General features: G+C 40.3%; 1 protein-coding gene across 1 annotated transcript in view; it reads left to right on the top strand.

Annotated features, from left to right (window-relative positions):
* CACUL1 (CDK2 associated cullin domain 1) overlaps positions 1-21,895 on the top strand; it is a 64,963-nt gene that overhangs the window by 13,243 nt on the left and 29,825 nt on the right. The window contains exons 2-3 of the mRNA XM_040254791.1: positions 7,800-7,926; positions 9,022-9,124. Coding sequence (XP_040110725.1) covers positions 7,800-7,926; positions 9,022-9,124 — 230 coding nt within the window. The remainder of the gene's footprint in view (positions 1-7,799; positions 7,927-9,021; positions 9,125-21,895) is intronic.

Genomic DNA, 21,895 nt, shown 5'->3' with positions numbered 1-21,895 from the left:
TAATGGTGGAATGTATTTCTGTGTAAGTTTTTTGGTGTTTGGGAGAAGAGACGTGTCATTCGAAGCAAGGCAGAGCAGGTTCTGTGGTTTCATATAGTTGTTGTTCACTCAGTCATGTCTGACTCTCTGTGTCTCTGTGGACTGAGCCCACCTGGCTGCCCTGTGCTTCAAACTCCAGGAATTTGCTCAGACTCATGTCCGTTGAGTGGGTAATGCCATCCAAACCATGTCATCCTCTGTCATCACTTTCTCCTGCCCTCAATCTTCCCAGCATCAGGGTCTTTTCCAAAGAGTTGGCTGTTTTCATCACGTGACAAGAGTATTCCGCTTCAACATCAGTCCTTCCAGTGAATATTCAGGGTTGATTTCCTTTAGGATGGACTGCTTGGATTTCCTTGATGTCCATAGGACTCTGAAGAGTCTTCTCCAGCACCAGTTTGAAAGCATCAGTTCTTCGGTGCTCAACCTTCTTTATGGTACAACTATCACATCCATACATGACTACTGGAAAAACCATAGCTTTGGCTAGACGGACCTTTGTGGGCAAAGTGATGTCTCTACTTTTTAATATGCATGGTCTCTACTTTTTAATACTCTTAAGTTTGTCGTAGCTTTTCTCCAAGGCTCCAGTGTCTTTATCTTACAATTCTTTTCTGGACCAAAATGTTAATCTAAATACTTGTTTATGTGAATGTAACTCAGTGTTTACATGGATATAACATTACAAAGAATGACTTCTTAATGATCACAGTAGATATTTTATATTGTTCATAGTGTTTAAGTTATATAAACCATATACCCTAAAACTTAGAAACTTCCCAGACACATGGAACTTAGAACTTAAAACTTATAAACTCCCCATAGAGCATGTAGCTCTTAAAAAGTTTTAGCTTACTTTAGAAACAATTCCTTTATTAGCATTTAACATTAGCTATCATCTTTTAATGGTGAATCAAAATATACCTGAGTAGCTGGTACAGGTTTTGTTTTTTTCCTTCTAATATGGAAAAATATATTTAAAGGATTTGGTAACTTCTTTTACTGTTTTTTTCCCCCAACTGGGCAGTTCTCTTGGGAGCAGCTAAACTACTGTTTTCTTTGCTTGGATCAAATTATTTTCCTGTTGAGAGAAATAAGTAACTGGGATTTTTTTTTTTTTAAAGAAAAAGGTAAACTCCATTTATTTGCTAAACTGCATAACCTTATTCTGATTCTAATTCTCTTCCACTCTTCCCACCCCCACCCCCCCCAAGGCTTCTCCCCATTCTACAGGATTTGTTCTCTCTCTCCATTGCTTGAAAGATTTCAGACTTCCCCTTATGTTGGAGGGAGAAGAATATTCTGCCAGGGGGTAAAGTTTTAGACCACACAGATTTACAAGATTGTTATTGATAGATGGGCACACTGTGACCACAAGAAATCATAATTTTTCTCTTAAATCATGTACCCTAGCCAGATCTTTTTTCTCCTAGTTGACATGTCAGATTATCTCATTGTAATTGGTTGTAATTAATCTAAAAATTCATTATGTTTGAGACATAATTTAGCCTGTTTAATTTGACTTAATCATTTATTTCATAATTGCCAATACTATATTCTCCTTAAGGAGCCAATTTTTAAAGAAGGTGGTTATTTTGGTGGGAAGAAGGGAATGGAAGACTAGAACTTGAAGGCTTTTTTGATTAGCTGCCCTTTAAATTGTTTTCTTTGTTACACGTGCACCTTTGTTTGTCCTGCGATTGAAGTTCAGACCCAACAACCACATGCGCTAGCAAGTCGAGAACAGGAGCTCCTGTGACCCTTGGCTGTTCTGAGCAGAGTAGGAGCAGTGGGCAGTGCTTTTCTAAGAAGCAGGCAGAAGAATCACTGGAAGGGCTCAAAGGGATTTCTGCATCATGTGTTACACCCTTCCGTCCTTTTCTGAGCCCACAGGTCTGGGCTGGGGTCTGGCCGTGTTTTGTATTTACATCAAGTGAACAAGTTTCCAGGTGGTGTTGATGCTGCTCCTGGTATCACATTTTTGGAGCCACTGATTGAAGGGAGTGACCAGTCTTTGCAGTAGATCTAGAATGAATTAGTAATGCCTGCTATAATTTCTGAATATATCCTCCCCTTATCGGAGAAGGCAATGGCACCCCACTCCAGTACTCTTGCCTGGAGAATCCCATGGATGGAGGAGCCTGGTAGGCTGCAGTCCCTGGGGTCTCGAAGAGTCAGACACGACTGAGCGACTTCACTTTCACTTTTCACTTTCATGCATTGGAGAAGGAAATGGCAACCCACTCCATTGTTCTTGCCTGGAGAATCCCAGGTTGGGGGAGCCTGGTGGGCTGCCATCTGTGGGGTCGCACAGACTCGGACATGACTGAAGCGACTTAGCAGCAGCAACAGCAGCCTCCCCTTACAAACAAATAACAAGAAAAAAAAAAAAAAAAACCAACTCAAAAGGAATATCTGGTAGGGTTTGCTTTAGTCTGTGAACCCAAATGCACTTTAATTCCAAAGCTACTAATAAGTAGTATGCCTTGAACTGTTTTTATATTAAACATTTATTTTGTCTTCCATTAAATTAATTTTACTTCACATGCATTATTGAATACCTATCGTGTGCTAGTTTGGAGTTGGGAATCGCACTGAATGAATTCCTTCTCCAAAGGGCTTGTGTCTGGTTTGAGGAAGATTGATAATTAACACATAATATGTCAAATGTTGATAAGTTACTTGGATAACAAATATGAAAGTTGAACATAATCATTCTTGCCTGGAATGAGTTACATATCCCCAGTAGCTTCTCGTTTACCAGCAACCTGGCTGACGGTTACTTTCTGAAGCTCAGATTCCAGCTATTCCATGTGTTTCAGATTTTATTTCACTTTATTTTAGTGAAGATCAGTTGCAGTGCTTTCTCAGTGGGCTACGAGAGCTTGTTATCTTATGAGGTTCACAGTTTAAAGCCTTGTGGCGTGACGTTTTGAGGCTGTAGGGTTTTTAAATTTTTTGAACCTGAATGTCTCTTAGAGGGCATATACTTTCTCCACTTGACTGAAATGCTCACAGCTCTTTTTTAGTCTTGTGCCAGGTCTGTTTTACTCATCTCTGTTACTGGCCTGGGCCTTGTAGGCATTTGAGTTTACAATATCTTCTTTCGGCACTTTGAAAAATAGTGCATTTTTTTCAAGCTGGGAAATCTAACCTAGATAAAATTCAGTTAGGTTTTGTTTAGGTTCTGTATTTTATATTTCTTTTGATTAGTCTGAACTTTTTTTGTGGGCAGAGTTGAAAGAGATTGCTTATGTTTCTCTAACAAGAGGATCTATTTTTAGAATTCAAGGCAGTGTGGGTACACACACACTGTTTGAGGCTGTGTGTATCAAGTGTTAGATAAACCAGACAAATGACTAATACTATTTTTTTGTTTAAAATCAGAGATTGGGTTGAGATTAGCAAGGAATTAAATATTTTTAAAGTTGTCGGGATTGTTAGTTTAAGTGTTGACTGCAGAGTGATATGAAAACCCTTGATCTTTGGCTGAAGGTATGAACACCAGCCGTGCTCATTCTTCAAACTCCCTGTGGCTCTGGCAGATGCTGATCTGTGCTCTGCCTTCCTTTCTAGTCTAGTGAAGATTGGGTGGCTCCTGAGAAGCCACATGCCAGCTAGAGTTCATGCTGCTGGGTCAGACTGTTGTAGACAGGGTGGCTTATTTATCACTCCCATTTCTGGAGATGAGAAGTCCAGGATCAAGGCCCTGGCAGACTGGGAATCTGGTGAGGGAGCCTGCTTCCTGGTTCATAGAAGGCCACCTTCTCCCTGGGTCCTCATATCGTGGAGAGGGTGAGGGGGCTTTCTAGAGTCACTCAGTCCATTCGTGAGGATCCACCCCCATGATCTGAAAACCTCCCAAAGGCTCCACCTCCTAATACTTGCATCACCCTGGGGGTTAGGATTTCAACACATGAGTCTTGAGGGGATGTGAACATTTACTCCATAATAGGTAGCATGTAAGTGAATTGGTTTTCTGTTTTTTTTCCAAGCAAAATATATGTGGAAATAGATATAACTTCTTTTTAGATGTAGAAATAGGAGTTAAGATTTTCTGCTGTGACTTGTGCCTTTTTCATTTTGGTTTGAAAGTCTCTTCTCAAAGATATTTAAAAGCAGAGCTTTTCTGTTTTTGTTTTTTTTTTTTAGTGCCACATGAAAGATATCTGAGAGACATCAGAAAACTTTGCTTCTGTACTGGGACTTCATCCTGTCCTTAACCTGCGGGACTTCACATCTTAGGTTCTTTTTCCTCCATCAGATCTTTGCCTTGGAGATTTGTAGAACTGTGGGACCTGTGCTTGGAAAGCAGGCGGCTCCCCAGCTACAGTGCCGGGTGGAGTTCATTGAACTGAGCTGTCCAGGAGCCCATGGGTTGGCCTGTTGGTTCTTGGCTTTTGGGACTTGAAGTTTTCTTTCTGATCTGAACATGTTAGCTTCTTCACTTCCCAGCTTTGGGCATGAAGCAGGTGTATGGTGTGGTTTAGTTGATGAACACTGAGGTGGTATTGTCGTTCGGTCGCCAAGTTGTGTTCAACTCTTTGTGACCCCATGGACTGCAGCGTGCCAGGCTCCTCTGTCCTGCAGTCTCCCACACACTGATAGGTTCGGTAACCTAGAATCACAGAGTGAGTTCTTTGGTTATTTTCAGTGTTTTTCTTCAAACTTTAAACTTTTTGTTTTGTATTGGGGTATAGCCGATTAACAGCGTTGTTAAACAGAGAAGGGGCTTGGCATACGGGGAGGTGGTATTTTGGAGCTAGCGTGTAACCCTTCGCAACATCTGCCGATCCCCTTTTATCGCTGGGAAAGCAAGCTTCACTCAGTCATTCAGGGCAGTAGGTATATTGCCAATGGCACTACTTTTCTGTTTTTGCTGAGGTTTTTTTGTTTGCTTTGTTTGAAGAATGGGTAGTTTTATGCCCAAGGAGGTGATTTTAGGAAGCACCTGTCAGAGTGTGGAGATGAGAGACAGGGATGGTAAGGAAGCCAGTAAAGAGGTCAGCACGGTGGCGACTGCAGTGTGTTCCCAGTGGGGACTTGGGAGTCGGTGCAGCACTCACCCGGAGTAAAGGGAGACGCTGGGGATGTGCGCCCGCGGTCTCATTAGTCATTACTTGATGGTGGCTCTTGGGGGTGTTAATTCTCTTGAACTTCCAACCTGCCCCTCCCTCAGGCAGAGCAGAGGCAGCCAGAGAGCACTGTGGCAAGCAGTGGTAGGTGTTGCCCACGGCCTTTGTGGGCAGAGTGGGTGGGCGGGGTTCCAGCAGTTTCAGCTCCCAAACGTGCTGGGCTTCTGCGTCGTCCTCATCTTAGTGGCATCCCCATCCTTTGATGCTCAGGCTAAAAACTTTAGAGTCATCCTTGACGCTTCTCTCACATCCCACATCCAAACCATCAGCAAATCCTGTTGGCTTTCCCTTAAAATATGTACAGAATCTGACCTTTCCTCTTGTGCTCACTGCTCTCACATGGTCCAGCCCTCCACCATCTCATAGCTTTCTTACATAAGGCGGCTGGAATGATACATAGAAAATCAAAGGTTACATAACTTGGCTGCTCAAAACCCTCCTCCTCTTAACTCAGAGTGAAAGGCAGAATCTTTCCACCGCTCATAAGGCCCTCCAGGATCTGGCCACCTTCTGCCTTTTGTGTATGGGCCTATGTGTGCACATGCATGGACACTTCTTTTTGTCTTTAGCCTTGTTTACAGTCAGAACATTACTTTCGTCTCCATCCCCCCCGCCACCCAGCCCTTTTTTTTTAGTGGCAGCTATGTGATTCATTTGTAAATTAGATTTATATGTCACAGTTTACATTCCATCTTTACCACTACATCCTGGTTGAATTTTTTTTTTTTTCCCGTACAGTGAATGTACTTTTTATAGTGATTAGTTCACTTGGTTTTGAGAAATGCACGGAGTGGTGTATCCACTACCACGTATCGATGCAAAAGAGTCCATTGTCTTAAACGTTTCCTCCTGCTTCCCCTTTGTAGACAGTCCCTCTTTCAACCTTCCAGTCTCTGGCAGCTACTGATTCATTTTCCTCCCTACAGTTTTGCCTTTATAAATAAGAGAGTCTTAGCATATATATCAGAGAAGGCAATGGCACCCCACTCCAGTACTCTTGCCTGGAGAATCCCATGGACGGAGGAGCCTGGTAGGCTGCAGTCCATGGCGTCGCTGAGAGTTGGACACGACTCAGTGACATCACTTTGACTTTTCACTTTCATGCATTGGAGAAGGAAATGGCAACTCACTCCAGTGTTCTTGCCTGGAGAATCCCAGGGACAGCGGAGCCTGGTGGGCTGCCGTCTCTGGGGTCGCACAGAGTCGGACACGACTGAAGCAACTTAGCAGTAGCAGTAGCAGCATATATATATATAGCCTTTTTGGTCTGATTCTTTCACTTAGCAGAACACATTTAAGATTATTCCATGTTGTGTAAATCACTAGTTAACTCCTCAAGTGTCCTTTAAGTATATTAAAGCCAAAAAAAAAAAAAAAGTGAATTGATTTAAAGAAAATAGTGAACAAACACAATAGATGTGGCACAGAGATACGAGAAACATCTTGAACCTCAGTGAACCTAAAATTGGGAAATAGACTGGTGGCTCAGGTGATAAAGAATCCACCTGCAATGCAGTAGACCTGGGTTTGACCCCTGGATCGGGAAGATCCCCTGGAGGAGGGGATGGCAACCCACTCCAGTATTCTTACCTGGAGAATTCTGTGGACAGAGGATGCTGGTGGGCTACAGTCCATGGGGTCACAGAGTCCGACATGACTGAGCGACTAACGCTAATGTGATAGAAAGAAGCCAGATCAAGACTTTGCTTTTCCTGGTACCACTGCCAGTGATTAGCTGTGTCTTCTTGGGGAAGTCACCCTTCTGCTCCCAAGTTTCTGATAAACTCAATAGTAAAATGGCTGATTTAGTAGTTGTTAGCTCCTATTGATACTCCTAAGATGCAAGTTATTTCAGGTGCTTTGGGGAGCTCCTCTCACCATTAGCATTCCATTGCTGTAGCATACCCATCACCCCTGGATTTCACAGTTAGGACAGGCTGTTACATAAATGCTTTATTAAACCCATCCTGGGGGAATGAGAGCCAGCCATCAGGAATGAGGTCAGCCTTCATATACGGCTGCAGTTCCTCCACATTTTTCTGTTGGGCTTATCTGAAGGGTGGGATCGCGTGAGCCTGCCTCACAGCCATTGTCTTGTCCAGTAGCTCCTGGTGGTGCCATAAAATCTTGGCAAGTTTCTAGCACTCTAGCATTTGGAATTTAATCTCCACAGTCATTTCCTTAGGTGGATTTTCCCAGGGGTTTCTGTAAGGATTGATTAGAAGTTAAGTTTCCTAGAACTTTATTGTGGTTCATGAATAGGCCATCTTGTCGCATCATGGACAATGTGTATTTGAAGGTCAGTGTATGTTAGGAATGCCTCAGTCTCACAGAATACTGCAGAGGGAACCAGAGAGAATTGCGTGTTTTGTTATTTTAATGATAGGTAGATTTATAGTAATTTTTTTTTTTTTGTATAGTAATTTTTAAAATCATAACTAATGGCTGCTTAAACTCCCTGATCAGACTGGGCTTTTTGAAATTGGAAATGAAATAATAATTGAGTTGTATTTAGGTGATAGATTGTCAATGTAAAATTAGTGAGAGGAATTTGAAAAACTGCTGTGATTTGTGTTTATTTTATATGTGGCACATGGTAATATTCATCTTACTTTTTACTTTTAGTAATGAATGTTATAACTATTGAAGATTATAAGAGCACATACTGGCCAAAATTGGATGGTGCCATAGATCAGCTTTTAACTCAGAGTCCTGGTGACTATATCCCTATATCCTATGAACAGATATACAGGTAAGTCAAGATTTTATTTGCTTGGATTTTAGAGGGTATATTGAGGTTCATAGCAAGTTGAATTAAGACAGTATGTATGCATATAATATATGATACATACAGTGAGGCTCTATAAATTATTTATATGTTACACAATTGTGGATTGGGGGTTTTATTTGTACTTCTTGCTTCAGAATTGGTTTTCAAATGAAGGTATTGTTAACCCTGCCTCAGCCTGCCACCCCCACCAAACGCAATGCAGAAATTATAGTGGTCAGTGAAAAAGGCAAAAAAGAAAAAATTGTCCTTTTAGTCTCATGGGGAGGTGCTAGCTTGTTCTGTTGATGTTTATGATTCTATTGATGTTTATGATACACAAGTTTACCTATCTTTGGTGACTTTGTTTCCCAGCTCCTGGTAAGTGAAAGTAGCACATTAGTGAGGACTGGGGTGGGATGTCAGATCAGCCCAGTCACAAGAGGAGGAAGTGACAGCTGTGCTGTTTACACAAGTGAATCACAAAGACATTACATCGCAGACACTTCTGTGAGTTAGAAACTTCAGCTGTGCGTCACTCTCTCTTCCTTATTTTGACGTTCATTAATGGGGCTTCCCTGTTAGCTCAGACAGTAAAGCGTCTGGCTACAATTTGGGAGACTTGTGTTCGATCCCTGGATCGGGAAGATCCGCTGGAGAAGGAAATGGCAACCCACTCGAGTATTCACGCCTGGAACATCCCATGGACCGAGGAGCCTTGTAGGCTACAGTCCACGGGGTCGCAAAGAGTCGGATACGGCTGAGCGACTTCACTTCCAGTTTTCAGTGTCAAAGAGAGAAGCTGACTTTTCATAGTCAAATTCAGATTATTACCCAGTATTAGGTTATCTGGTCCTGATAAAATAGTTATAGGATCCTCAGAAAGGTTCTTTGTAGCTGGCAGTGCTGGCTCTTCCGTCTGAACACTGATTGGGGCAGGGTACATTTTTGTTTAAGAGTTGCAATTGGTCACTTTGTTAGGCCCGAATTAATTCACCAGTGGTTATATATTGAGGGTATGCCTTTACCTTGGACTAAGTCCATCATCGTTGATTTTCCTGTCTGCCCTCCTCCCCACAGCTGTGTGTATAAATGTGTGTGCCAGCAGCACTCGGAGCAGATGTACAGTGATCTGATTAAAAAGATAACTAACCACTTAGAACGCGTCTCAAAGGAGCTGCAGGTAAAGAACTGATGGTATTGATTTTTGCTTCTTCAAATTGTCTCATCTTGGGAATAGATTAATTTGAAAATTTAACACAAACTGGACATTTTTAGATTATGTGTATTTCCGACCTTAATTCCATTTATTAACCATGTCAGCATTTCTTTTCTTTAAAACCTTATTTGTTCTGTTAACCTCAGTCTTTGGTGACTTTTGTCTTATGAACGTGTGTATATTTTAATTTTTTCTGAACTTTTTTTTTATTGTTATCTTTGAAGTGTTATTTACCTACCAGTTTCTAATATTTGCTAATATTAACAACTGAAGTTAGCATTTTATTGGTCAACTCTCTACAGATGAACATCATCCCAGCTATAAAATCTGGGGCAAGTTGCAGAAATATTTTGTTTAAGGAAGCACTTGGCTTCTTGAGGGCATGCTGGCCCTCCCCGCCTCAGTAGAGTTTCCAGTGCTTGAAGGTCACGTACTATCTTTATTCCAGGGCCAGCTCACATTTTAGTTGCAGTGTAGAAATTGCAGGATGTGTAGAAGAGTCACTCAGCAGTAGATTACTGAGGTCCCCCCCACAGTTAGGACATGCTTCAGCAATTCTGAAATAGCCAGTTTCCAGCAAGTGCTGGGTTACTATTTGGATACTGTTCCTTGCTTCCCTTGTGGTCTGAGGTGCCTTAGTTTTTGTTTACCCCAAACAGTTGTACTAAATAAAAGTAGCTTTTTTTTAAAAAAAATTATAGCCAGAGTTGTATTTATCATAGCCAGATATATATTTTTCCTGTTGTTGGTATAAATTGTTTTTGTCATCTTTTTTGCCATTAAATACAAAATCTGCCTTTTTTGTCTTTTTAAACTTTTTGTTTTGTATTGAGGAATAGCTGATTAGCAAACAGTGTTGTGATAGTTTTGGTTGAACAGCAAAGGGACTCAGCCACACATACACATGTAAAAACAAAATCTGTATTCATTTAACAAATATGTTTAGTGCTGGGCATTGTATATGAATTACAGGTAAAACCTAAGACCTGTGCATTGTAGCTTTGAATGGTTTGCGTAACAAGGCTTGACTCTACCCTCTCTGAGTCCCCACGTCCAGTTTATTGCCAAGTCCCATTTATATTCCACTTCTGGCTTGGCTCCTGTCCACTTTCCATCATCCAGTCCAGGCTACGTCTTTTTAGGTGTGTTCTGAAATGCTCATCTCAGTTGGTGCTTTGCCTCTACTTTTAACACTTCTAACTAGAATCTTGCGTTTTAGAGTGACTGTTTCTAAAATACAGCTCTGATAGTCATTTTCCTGTTAGAATAACATCTAAGTTTCTTAATGGGATTTAGAAAGCCTTTCATTGTCTTGACTCCTGCTTATTTCTGTAGCCTAATGGCTTTTAGGATGAGATGATTGGATAGCATCACTGACTCAATGGACATGAGTTTGAGCAAACTCCGGGAGATTGTGAAGGACAGGGAAGCCTGAGATGCTGCTGTCCACGGGGTTGCAAAGAGTCATACACGACTTAGCAACTGAACAGCAATAGTGGCTTTTCTCTTCTTGAACTTATTTCATTTCCTTGAACACTTTAGGTACTCTCTCACATCTTGGCTTTTGCCATGTTAAGTTGACTGCCTGAAACATTCTTCCTTTTCCTCTTCCCTCTTATATTTTCAGTCATTGTGAACTTAACATTCAAGCTGCAGCTCGGACATCATTTGATTTGGAAAACATTCTCTGATACCTTGTTCCCCAAGTCTGGGTTTGGGAACCCCTTGTCTGTGCTTCTCTAGCACTGAGTGTGTCGTGCTGGTTCACTGTGTCTTGTGATTTCTAGTTTAGCTGCTCCCTCTCTACACACCCCCTGCCCCAGCAGCGTGTCCTGAGAGGGCAGAGGTGCATGTCTGTCTTCTTCATTTTTGTGCGTTAGTACCTTGCCCAGTGTCTGATACACACTAGGCATCACTTACTGAATAAAATGTATAGTGAATGAATGTTTATGAATATTGATTCTCTCTTGGGTAATGAAAATTTTTCTAGTAGAAATCTGAGTTTGATCTTGTTTTTAACCTGAAATCTAGGTGATCTTCCGGGTGTAGGATATACGAGAGATTTCGTTAGATCAGTAAAGAACTCATCTCAAAAAGGATCGTTTTATTAATACTCTTTTGCTATTATTGAAATAATATTAAATAGTCTTCTAAACAGCAAACCTTTCAGTTCAACTTATAAGGATAAAATATATTACTTGTCTTACTTATAAAAGTCATCTTTGCGATGTGAATTGGAAATTTTATAATACATTTTACGCTTATGCTCTGACTTCACATCTGTCATTAATTTGACTGATAGAGTTCTGATTTGCCAAAGCTATTTGTCGTATTGCAGTTTGTGCTTGAGTAGATTTTTCTGGTACTTAATTTTGCAAGCACTGTAAGACTTTTCATTCTTACAATTAGAATATTACTGTAGAATATTTTTAAAGGTAGAGGGCCTTGTAGTATAGTATTATCAAGCTCTATCTAACTGGTAGTTTTGGAAGACCACTTGTTACAGTCTCTGGCATAAATTTGCTTGATCAGTTATTGGTATCCCAAAGGTAACCTGTTACTTGCCCAGGATGGACTGTTCAGTTCAGTTCAGTCTCTCAGTCGTGTCTGACTCTTTGTGACCCCATGAATCGCAGCACGCCAGGCCTCCCTGTCCATCACCAACTCCCGGAGTTCGCTCAGAGTCCATCGAGTCAGTGATGCCATCCAGCCATCTCATCCTCTGTCGTCCCCTTCTTCTTCTGCCCCCAGTCCCTCCCAGCATCAATTCTTCGGCGTACAGAGAACTAACACCTGGGAGTCACTGAGGTTTGGAGTGTGAGTTTCTGCCGTTTTGGAGAGTGATCTCTGACTGTGTGTAGAGCTCCTTTATTCTTTATCACGAATGTACCATAGTTCATTATCCCTTGCTTTATGGATATACCTCAGTTTATTTAACCACTTTTTAACCAGTGAATGTTTAGGTTGCTTCCAGTCTTTGGCTGTTACTAACCACTGCAGATGGTGACTGCAGCCATGAAATTAAAAGATGCTTACTCCTTGGAAGGAAAGTTATGAGCAACCTAGATAGCATATTCAAAAGCAGAGACGTTACTTTGCCAACAAAGGTCCGTCTAGTCAAGGCTATGGTTTTTCCAGTAGTCATGTATAGATGTGTGGAGAAGGCAATGGCACCCCACTCCAGTACTCCTGCCTGGAAACGCCCATGGACGGAGGAGCCTGGTAGGCTGCAGTCCATGGGGTTGCGACTGAGCAACTTCACTTTCACGTATTGGAGAAGGAAATGGCAACCCAGTCCAGTGTTCTTGCCTGGAAAATCCCAGGGACGGGGGAGCCTGGTGAGCTGCCGTCTATGGGGTCACACAGAGTCAGACACAACTGACGTGACTTAGCAGCAGCAGCAGCAGCATGTATGGATGTGAGAGTTGCACTGTGAAGAAGGCTGAGCGCCGAAGATTTGATGCTTTTGAACGGTAGTGTTGGAGAAGACTCTTGAGAGTCCCTTGGACTGCAAGGAGATCCAACCAGTCCATTCTGAAGAAGATCAGCCCTGGGATTTCTTTGGAAGAAACGATTCTAAAGCTGAAGCTCCAGTACTTTGGCCACCTCATGTGAAGAGTTGACTCATTGGAAAAGACTCTGATGCTGGGAGGGATTGGGGGCAGAAGAAGAAGGGGATGACAGAGGATGAGATGGCTGGATGGCATCACTGACTTGATGGATGTCAGTCTGAGTGAACTCCGGGAGTTGGTGATGGACAGGGAGGCCTGGCGTGCTACAATTCATGGGGTGGCAAAGAGTCGGACATGACTGAGCGACTGAACTGAACTGAACTGAATACAGTGAATAATCACTCTTGTAAGTTTTATTGTGCTTTGATTTATTGCAGTTAACAGGTGTTGCATTTTTTACAAATTGAAGGTATGTGGCAACCATGTGCTGAGCAAGTCTATTGACGTCATTTTTCCAACGACATCTGTTTGCATAGTGTCTCTGTGTCACGTTTTGGCAATTGTTGTAATATTTCAAGCTTTCTCATTATTATATTTGCTATGGTGATTTGTGATCAGTGATATTATTACTTTAGGTTGCTGGAGGTTCAGATGATGTTTAGAATTTTTTAGCAATAAAGTATTTTTTATTAAACTAAAGTATGTACATTGATTGGTTCTTTTTAGACATAATGCTATTATACACGTAATAGACTATAGCACTGGAAAACTGAAAATACGTGTGACTCGACTTACTGATAACTGCTTCATTGTGGTGGTCTGCAGTTGCACCTATAGTGTGTCTGAGGTCTGCCTGGCATCTCATGTGCTTTGTGCATATTTTGTGATGCACAAAAGTTGTGCCAAGTTATGTGGTCCCATGGTTCAGTGTGTATTAGAATGCCTGTTTTCTCTACCGTTACTAATATGGCATGTTAGGTAACTAAAGAGTTTTTGCTTTATATTAATATAGGGATAATTCTTATAAAAATTGAAATGTAGACAGGGGTGATAGCTCTCATGAGCTAGTATTAGGCGATAGCTAATATTTTAAAAGCCATATTGATAAATATGTAGATGATATACTGTGTAAAACCAGGGAACTTAGCTTATTTTTAGAATCAATACATATCCTACTTTTGAGTTCAGCAACATCGGACTGTGAACAATCTTACTTCAGAATGATGTCTCTTGTAAAATTGTGAAGTCAAACCGTTATTAAATAGCAGGGTGAAGTGGATAAAAATATGGGGACCTGGGCTCTGGTCTCAACTCTTGCCCCTTAGCAACTATTTGCCTCTTGATTAAGCATGCTGATATCATCTTGCAAATTTTCTCATTCTTAAAATGAAGTGGCTTTACCGAAATAGCTGGTTCCTTTACTCTTACGTCTAAGATGTTTTTTCTTTGCTTACTTCTCGGCCAGTGCTGCTTCATTCTTTTCTCAGGCTTAAACTCAGTGTCCACCTGTGTAAAATCTTCCTAGCACCCTCACATTTCCCTCAGACAAACAAAACGCCATTGGAACTTTTCTTCTGTGTACTCATAGCATCTTGGCAGTAACAACTCTGTATTGTTCCTACATCCACGTCTGGACGCCTGACAGCTCCTTCCTCCTTAGAAGGCAGGGACTCTGTCTTGTTTGTCTTTTTATCCGTAGTGCCTGGCACAGTTACAGCTCACCAAATGTTTGTCAAGTGAATGTTCGGCATCAGATTTGGTCAGTGGGAAGAGGAGCATAATTAGTGACCACTAATCTCTGTGTCTCTGGATACCTGTTGTTGTTCATTCTCTTAAGTCGTGTCCTACTCTTTGTGGCTTCATGGACTGTAGCCTACCAGGCTCTCCTGTCTGTGAGCTTTCCCAGGCAAGAACACTCAAGTGGGTTGCCCTTTATTTCTCCAGGGGATCTTCCCAGACCAGAGATCAAAGCCACGTCTCCTGCGTTGGCAGGCAGATTCTTTACCTCTGAGCCATCTGGGAAGTCCTAACTAGTTGTGTAAGGCATTTTATTAATTTATTCATTTTCTACTTAATCCAGTATATTAATTTATTCAGTGTTGCAGGTGTGTGGCGTAATTGTGATGTAATCTCCACTTTACAGAGACCTTAAGGACAGTTTTCATTCGGGACAGAAGACGAGCGTATGCTCAGGTCCCTTGAGCCAGAAGAGTTCCATTTAGGTGGAATGTTTTGTTTGCAGCTCTGAGTTTAGTAATGAAATGCTGTTATGAGCTAAAACAGGAGTGTGGGGTGAGTTGCATTTGGCAGATAATCAGAAATTTGGTGTTGGGATTTATGTAATCAGTGAGTTGGACCTTAGGGCATCAACCTCTTATCTTTCAAGAGCATCTTAAAATAACTACTGTTGTGTGTATAATCAGAATGATTTATTTATATCAAAAGCCATATTGTATTGAAGAGACTGAAGAGTATATTAAATAATGTTTCATGTTCCCCAGTTATTGACTTAAAAACTAGAGAATATTGGTTTTAGACATTTTAAAAGATTCTTTTAATTTGTTGAACCTAAATGTTTTAATAGAACAGCATAATCTAACTTGCTTGTTCTTGAAAAAATGTATTTTTGAACAATGACTTTTGACCACTTTGGTAAGGTAAAAACTTTTTTGTTGTTAAATTTATTAAATCACTTTCATAGCTAAACCAACTTAGTATTCTACTTACTGTTGTATTTTTCTTGTGTATGTATCTGTACTTTTTTTAACTTAAACTACTAGATTGTTTGAACTGTGACATATTTTGCATGTTTTTTTTTAAAGTCGTTCTCCTGGACTTGTGCTTCACTTCTCTGTTCTTTAAATATGGTAATGAACATCTCTATTCTATTTTTTCCCCATGTCTCCAAAGCCTCAAAATGTGAATTTACAGTTCTGATTTTTTGATATACCAAAATTGGTTTATTAGTTTAGTAAATGATATTCATTCTGGTTAGTTTTAGAAAATTCTGTTGAAACTTGTAGCAATCATTATACTTTAGGTGAGGGCTCAAACCAGCTTTTCCAAATATCTATTAGACATTTCAACTTGGATTTTTTTCTTTTGGATACTTCATATTCATGTATAAATTGAAATTCCTCTTCTCTCAAATCAGTTTTACTCTCAGGCTTGTTATTTCATATTCACCTTTGACTCCTTTTTTCCCCCTTATCTCTTATTTCCAGGTGATAGTCAAGGTTGATAGAATATGGTAATTTGATTTGTTTCTGTCCCCTTTTATTCCCACCACTGTCATCTTTTTCCTTGTCATTGCTGGCTAGTGCCTACTCTAGTGCAGGACTCTCCTAACTGGTCTTCCTTTGTCCAGTCTGGTTTTTTTTTTTTTGACTGACTAATCTTGATACTGAAGCTGAAGCTCCAGTACTTTGGCCATCTGATGCAAAGAACTGACTCATTGGAAAAGACACTGATGCTGGTAAAGATTGAAGGCAGAAGGAGAGGATGAGATGGCTGGATGGCATCACTGACTTGATGGACATGAGTTTGAGCAAACTCCAGGAGTTGGTGATGGACAGGGAGGCCTGGCATGCTGCAGTCCATGGGGTCACAAAGAGTCGGACATGACTGAGCATCTGAACTGAACTGAATCTTCTAAAAATGCTAATTTTTGATGGGCATACTTTCTTATTCAAAAACATCAAAGATTCCCATTTGCTTTTCTTAATCACTGTTGATTTCTTAGCCAGTATAAAGTAACTGAGCTGGTTGGTTGGTTGTAGGGATCCCTAGTAGAGAACCTACTATAGCTTGCTCTTTACTATGCAAGTGTGCAAGGTACTCTAGTAGGTGCAGCCATAGACATAAGATTGATAAGACTGGGTAATTTTAGACCATCCTTATAGCTGAGAGCAGTTCTAAAAATGGACCAGGGATGGGGACTTCCCTGGTGTCCAATGGTTATGACTCCACCCTTCCACTGCAGGGGCATGAGTTCGATCCCTGGTGAGAGAACTAAGATCCCACATGCTTTGTGGCATGGCCAAAAAACAAAAAAAAATTTTTTTTTTAATAGTCCAAGGAGCTAATTAAAAAGTGAAGAATTATAGGACCAAGATCTGGGAAAAGAAGGAAATCTAGAGAGGGGAGACTAGCATTTGAGCCATTTCTCTATTAGAGGCGCCTGTTTATTTGGGAAGAGTAGTGTCATAGGCTGAGAAATGGGTTTATGAGGGTAGGGTGATAAAAATTGGGGTTCAGGTCTCAGCAAACCCAAAGGATCAACATCCCAGGTATCGTAAGAATGGTCAGTTACAGCTGTCATGGTAGCTGGCGTTTGATTCCTGATGGAATGAAGATGCTCTGGATTTGCTAGCTCCTCTAGTGGCTTACCAGAAGCAAAAGTAAATTCTCTCCAGAGCAAGATCATTATCCTGGGCATCGAATTGTTTGCATGACTTTTCATAAACAGTGTCTGTTAGGAGATGAGGTGATCATGAAACGGAGAGAAATGATGAAATACATTTTTAGACAAGAATTGGGAGAATTCATCACCAGTAGTTTCTCCTTTTGAGGAAATACTGTAGTGTTCTTCAGATAGAAAGAAAATGTCCCTAGGTGAAAACTTGGAGAGTCAGTAGGAGTGAAAGAAAACAGAGATATGAATTACATGTCTCTGAATATACATAGGTTCACAGTCCCTTGTCTGTAATTCCAAAATACAAAAAAAAAAAAAGCTTTGAAAATTGTTTTTTTTTTCCCCCCTGTAAGTTTGGTGCCAAAACTGATTTGCAGTAAAACTTGGTTAAAACTCATGTGAGGAAGGAACTTAGTGGGAACCTACATATGTTTTCTCCCAGAAATATCAATGGGTTGATATTCCCATTCTCTACTGGATATTTTACAGAGTATATGGTATATGTACCATAGTACCTTCTAAATCTGAAAAGCTCTGAATTGTAGCACACTTCTAGTCCCAGGAATCTTGGGTGAAAAATTGTGAACCTGTTGTCAATCAAAAGGGAGAAAGAGATGTCTGGGGCACATTGCACAGATGAAAGAGGCAGGACAAATAAGACAGTAAGTTGGAAGAGACGTAGGATAAGAGCATTTGAAGATCATTTTGGCTTCAGGGGGATTGTTAGAAGTGGGAGTGGGAGGAAAGATGAGAGTGGTTTTTGAATATTTAGCTCAGCTAACATTTAGTGTCCATATGCCAGGCATTGTGCTGGGTGCAAAGGATACAGTGATGAGTAAGATGGGCTTATTCTTTGTACCGTTCAGGGAAAAAGTATGATGGTCATTTTAATATACTGGAGTGTGATGAGTAGCATGATAGAGATTTGAAATGAGTCACAAGTCTTGCTGATTTTCCTCCCTTGTAAAATGTCTCAAGATTTATTCCCTGCCGTGTCCCTAGTTTATTTAGGTCCTCATTCATACTTGCTGAAACAATAGAAAAAGATTTCTGGTTCATATCTTGACCTTGCACCCTCCCTCTATCCATTTTGTTTATTTTTTTAGACTTAGCATGTCATTCATTTTCTTAACCTTTTTCTTCTTCATTTGCCCAAAGAACAAAGGCCATCCCACTTAACAAGAATTTCAAGACTCCTTACACCTGAACTCAGCAAGATAGTGTAAGAGTATTTTGCTTTTAAATTTAAATGGTGGTGGTGGTGGGGAGTGGTCTTTTTATCTTTGTGTATTTTCTTAATTCCTTTTGCCACTGTTTCTTACCTCCTTTCCCTTTCTGCAGAGGGGGCATTCTACTTGTCCCCTTGTTAGGGTTTGCTGTCCTAGCATTTTGTGTTGCTGCTAGAGTCCTTAATTTAGCACTTGGCGTATATTTAGTTACCAGCAGGAAGTCACCTTTGCAATACTGAGAGCTTCTTAAGGGCAAAGATCCTAACTTACTTTGTTTTCCTTGGGCTGTTGTGGTCTTGAACTAAGTACTCATTAGGTAGGGTTTTCTTGGTGGCTCAGTGGTAAAGAATCTGCCTGTCAGTGCAGGAGATGTGGGTTCAGTCCCTGGTCTGGAAGATCCCCTGGAGAAGGAAATGGCAACCCACTCCAGTGTTCTTGCCTGGAGAATTCCATGGATAGAAGAGCCTGGCAGGCTACAGTCCGTGGGGTCGCACAAGAGTCAGATACAACTTATTGACTAAACAGCAACAATAATTCATTAGGTAAATATGCTGGTCTTGATGCTGTTAACCAGATGTTCCCAATCAAGAGTATACTTCTCAATCCTGTTGAAGTTAGACTTGGCCAAGTGCATTGGCTTGTGAATTGTAAGAGAAAGTGTGTTCAGTGAGGTGTGCACCCCCCAAAGATCTGAAGCCTTTAAGATCAGCAGTGCAGTTTTCCATGTTTCCCTTTCTCTGCCCAGTGCTCTAGATGGTAAAGACTCCTGTAACCTGGATCCCTAAGTGAGTATAGTGTGGAGCTGTACTCAAGATGGGCATGAAACAAGGGAGAAAGAAAAGTGTGCTATATGTATTTTTTTTCCTTTTTTAAACACAGTATAAAAAAGTCCATTATATTTTTATTGAGATACAATTCACATACCCTGACATTCAGCTTTTTGAAATTTACAACTCAGTGGTTTTAGTGAGGACGCAAAGTTGTGCAACATCACCACTAATGTCAGAACATTTTATTCACCCCAGAAACATTTTATTCACCCTAGTAGCCAGTCCGTCATCTCCACTCTTCTCAGCCACTGGCAGTAAACTAATCTACTTTCTGTCTCTCTGGATTTGCCTATTCTTTGTAGAAATGGAATTAGTCAATATGTGGCCTTCTGTATCTGTCTTAAATAACTATGTAGCATGTTTTCAAGGTTTATTCATGATTATAGCACGATGCTTCATTCTTCTTTTTGGCTGGATAGCGTTCCATTGTATGGTTATACCACAGTTTGTTTATCTAAGCTCTGTTCTGTTGAGTTACTGAGGTTTGGGGAGTTGTGTTTGACTGATAAAATCAGCACTTGAATTGACAATATTTAGAAGATTCTGTTTTGCCCTGCTGCTATTTGGATAACTGAACGGCATGGGTTTGACAGCCTTTACTCTTAAAACTGCTAAGAAATGGAACCTGATTATCTTTGTGTTTAAAAATCATAGCCAAGAATTGCTTTGCCATTTGTGTTTTGTCCAGTGGATGGCAGCATAATTCAACTAGTTGTCATGAATGTCGTCCTATGAAATTTTGAATATTTTTGGGGGGCTATAATTTCTATAGCTGTTGAACTACAAAGTGTATATGTATATTCTACAACTATGTAGAAAGGTTAACAGATTTTTAGATAATAGGAACAATGTCTGTTACCCTTTCTGCATGAAGTGAAGTGAAGTCACTCAGTCGTGTCCGACTCTTTGCGACCCCATGGACAGTAGCCTACCAGGCTCCGCCGTCCATGGGATTTTCCAGGCAAGACTACTGGAGTGGGCTGCCATTTCCTTTTCCAGGGGATCTTCCTAACCCAGAGATCAAACCCAGGTTTTCTGCATTGCAGACAGATGCTTTGATTTCAACTAAGGTAGCTGTCACTGCCAACTGATAAGTAACTCTTCACAGGAAGTCTTTCCGAATAAGTTATTTGGAGATCTATTTTTAAGTACAAATTAGAACTTAAAGTAGTTGTTACAGCAAAGTTGTTCTTATCTCAGGGAATGTGCCAGTGAGACGCCTTAATCCTTGTTCAGTCTATAGGCTTGCATTCAGACCATAGTTCTAATATGTTTACCACCATCCTTTGAAGGCAAGTCTGTGTTTTCTTTTCATTTGTCCTAATAGAACCACCAGGCCCCAAAGAGATCCAGTAAAAGCACTTGCTAGTTGATAAAGATAAAAAAACATGCTTGTCTTACAGCTGAGGTTACTAGAACCATCTATTCCAGTTAAAAGAGTTAACTTGGAAAATGGAATTTGTGATGAGCAGGAGAGTCAAATCACTTAAATAATAATTATTTGCAGTTGTTTATTATTAGAGTGTACAGAGTACCTTGATGAGCTGTACTCTTTTTAAAGTAAACTTTTTGTTTTAAGACAGTTATGTACTTAAATTGGAAAAAATAAGGAAAAAAGTTTCCTTCAAAAAATAAGCAAAAATGGAAAAGTGATCAGATTATTTTTGCTCAGTGTTCAAAGAGATGAGGTGTATAGGACATTGAGAAGTCATCTGAGTCCATCTGACTTCTTTGGATAGTTTCTCTATTAAGTAATCCTTGAACCTTTTGTAACTGTTCTTTGTTGTTCCCTGGTAGCTCAGTTGGTAAAGAATCCAGCTGCAACACAGGAGACCGGGGTTTGATCCTTGGGTTTGGAAGATCCCCTGGAGAAGGAAAGAGCAACCCACTGCAGTATTCTGGCCTGGGAAATCCCATGGACACAGTAGCCTGGTGGGCTACAGTCCACGGGGTCTCAAGAGTCAGACACGACTTATTGACTAAACCACCACCAGTCAGTTAAAAAACTGAGATTAGAACCTAGGTTTATCTCACTGTAGTGTGGGTAAGCTAAAGGAATCCAGGAATACAGAGGCTTGATTTTAATTCTGTTTAGTGTTCAGATCCAAATAGTATTTGAAAAATAAAGACAGTTGTTTTTTTTTTAGAAATAAGTGAGAAAAAAATTTCCATATAATGGTAACAGTAGTAATAGCAGCAGTTGACTTTGAAAGTTAAGCGGCCTAAACAAGAAATGTCTTCCACTGTCTGTTAGACTCAGTTTAATTTTTTACTGTTGTTTTTAATTAGAAAATCATCCTTACAGTTTATATTAGGAACATCTAATATATACATTATAATTCTTAATAGCTCCTGAGACTCATTTATCTTGTACATATCTTTTCATTTTTTGGATATTTTACTATGGAAACAGGATCTGCACATTTGAAATGGGAATGGATAAGAATATAATACCAGATGTCTGTATTTGGTCTATTTGGAAAGAAATTCCATTTTTATGTAGCATCTGTCAGTCTCAGGTGTAGCCTTGCTTCTGGAGCCTTGAGAAATCTGGCTGTTGGCAGCATGGAACTGCTCTGGAAAGGCATGGATTAAGCTAGTTAGACAAGGTATATTACACGCTCTTCTTTTTTGCTAAAGTTATTCATATAGAGGCAGATTTAAAAGAGAAAAATGAATTTTTGATTCAGAAAATATTAAGACAGCATTCAGGTCCATTTGTGTGGCATCCAAAATGCTGAAGTCCTGCTTGGCAATATAAGGAATAAATGTTAAAAGATTATGAAGGAACTGTTTGAAAATTTTTAGCA

Source organism: Oryx dammah, unplaced genomic scaffold (genome assembly GCF_014754425.2).
Source record: "Oryx dammah isolate SB20612 unplaced genomic scaffold, SCBI_Odam_1.1 HiC_scaffold_14, whole genome shotgun sequence".
Lineage (NCBI taxonomy): Eukaryota > Metazoa > Chordata > Mammalia > Artiodactyla > Bovidae > Oryx > Oryx dammah.
The sequence above is the reverse complement of the archived record's forward strand: the minus strand, read 5'-3'. Positions and strand labels throughout refer to the sequence as shown.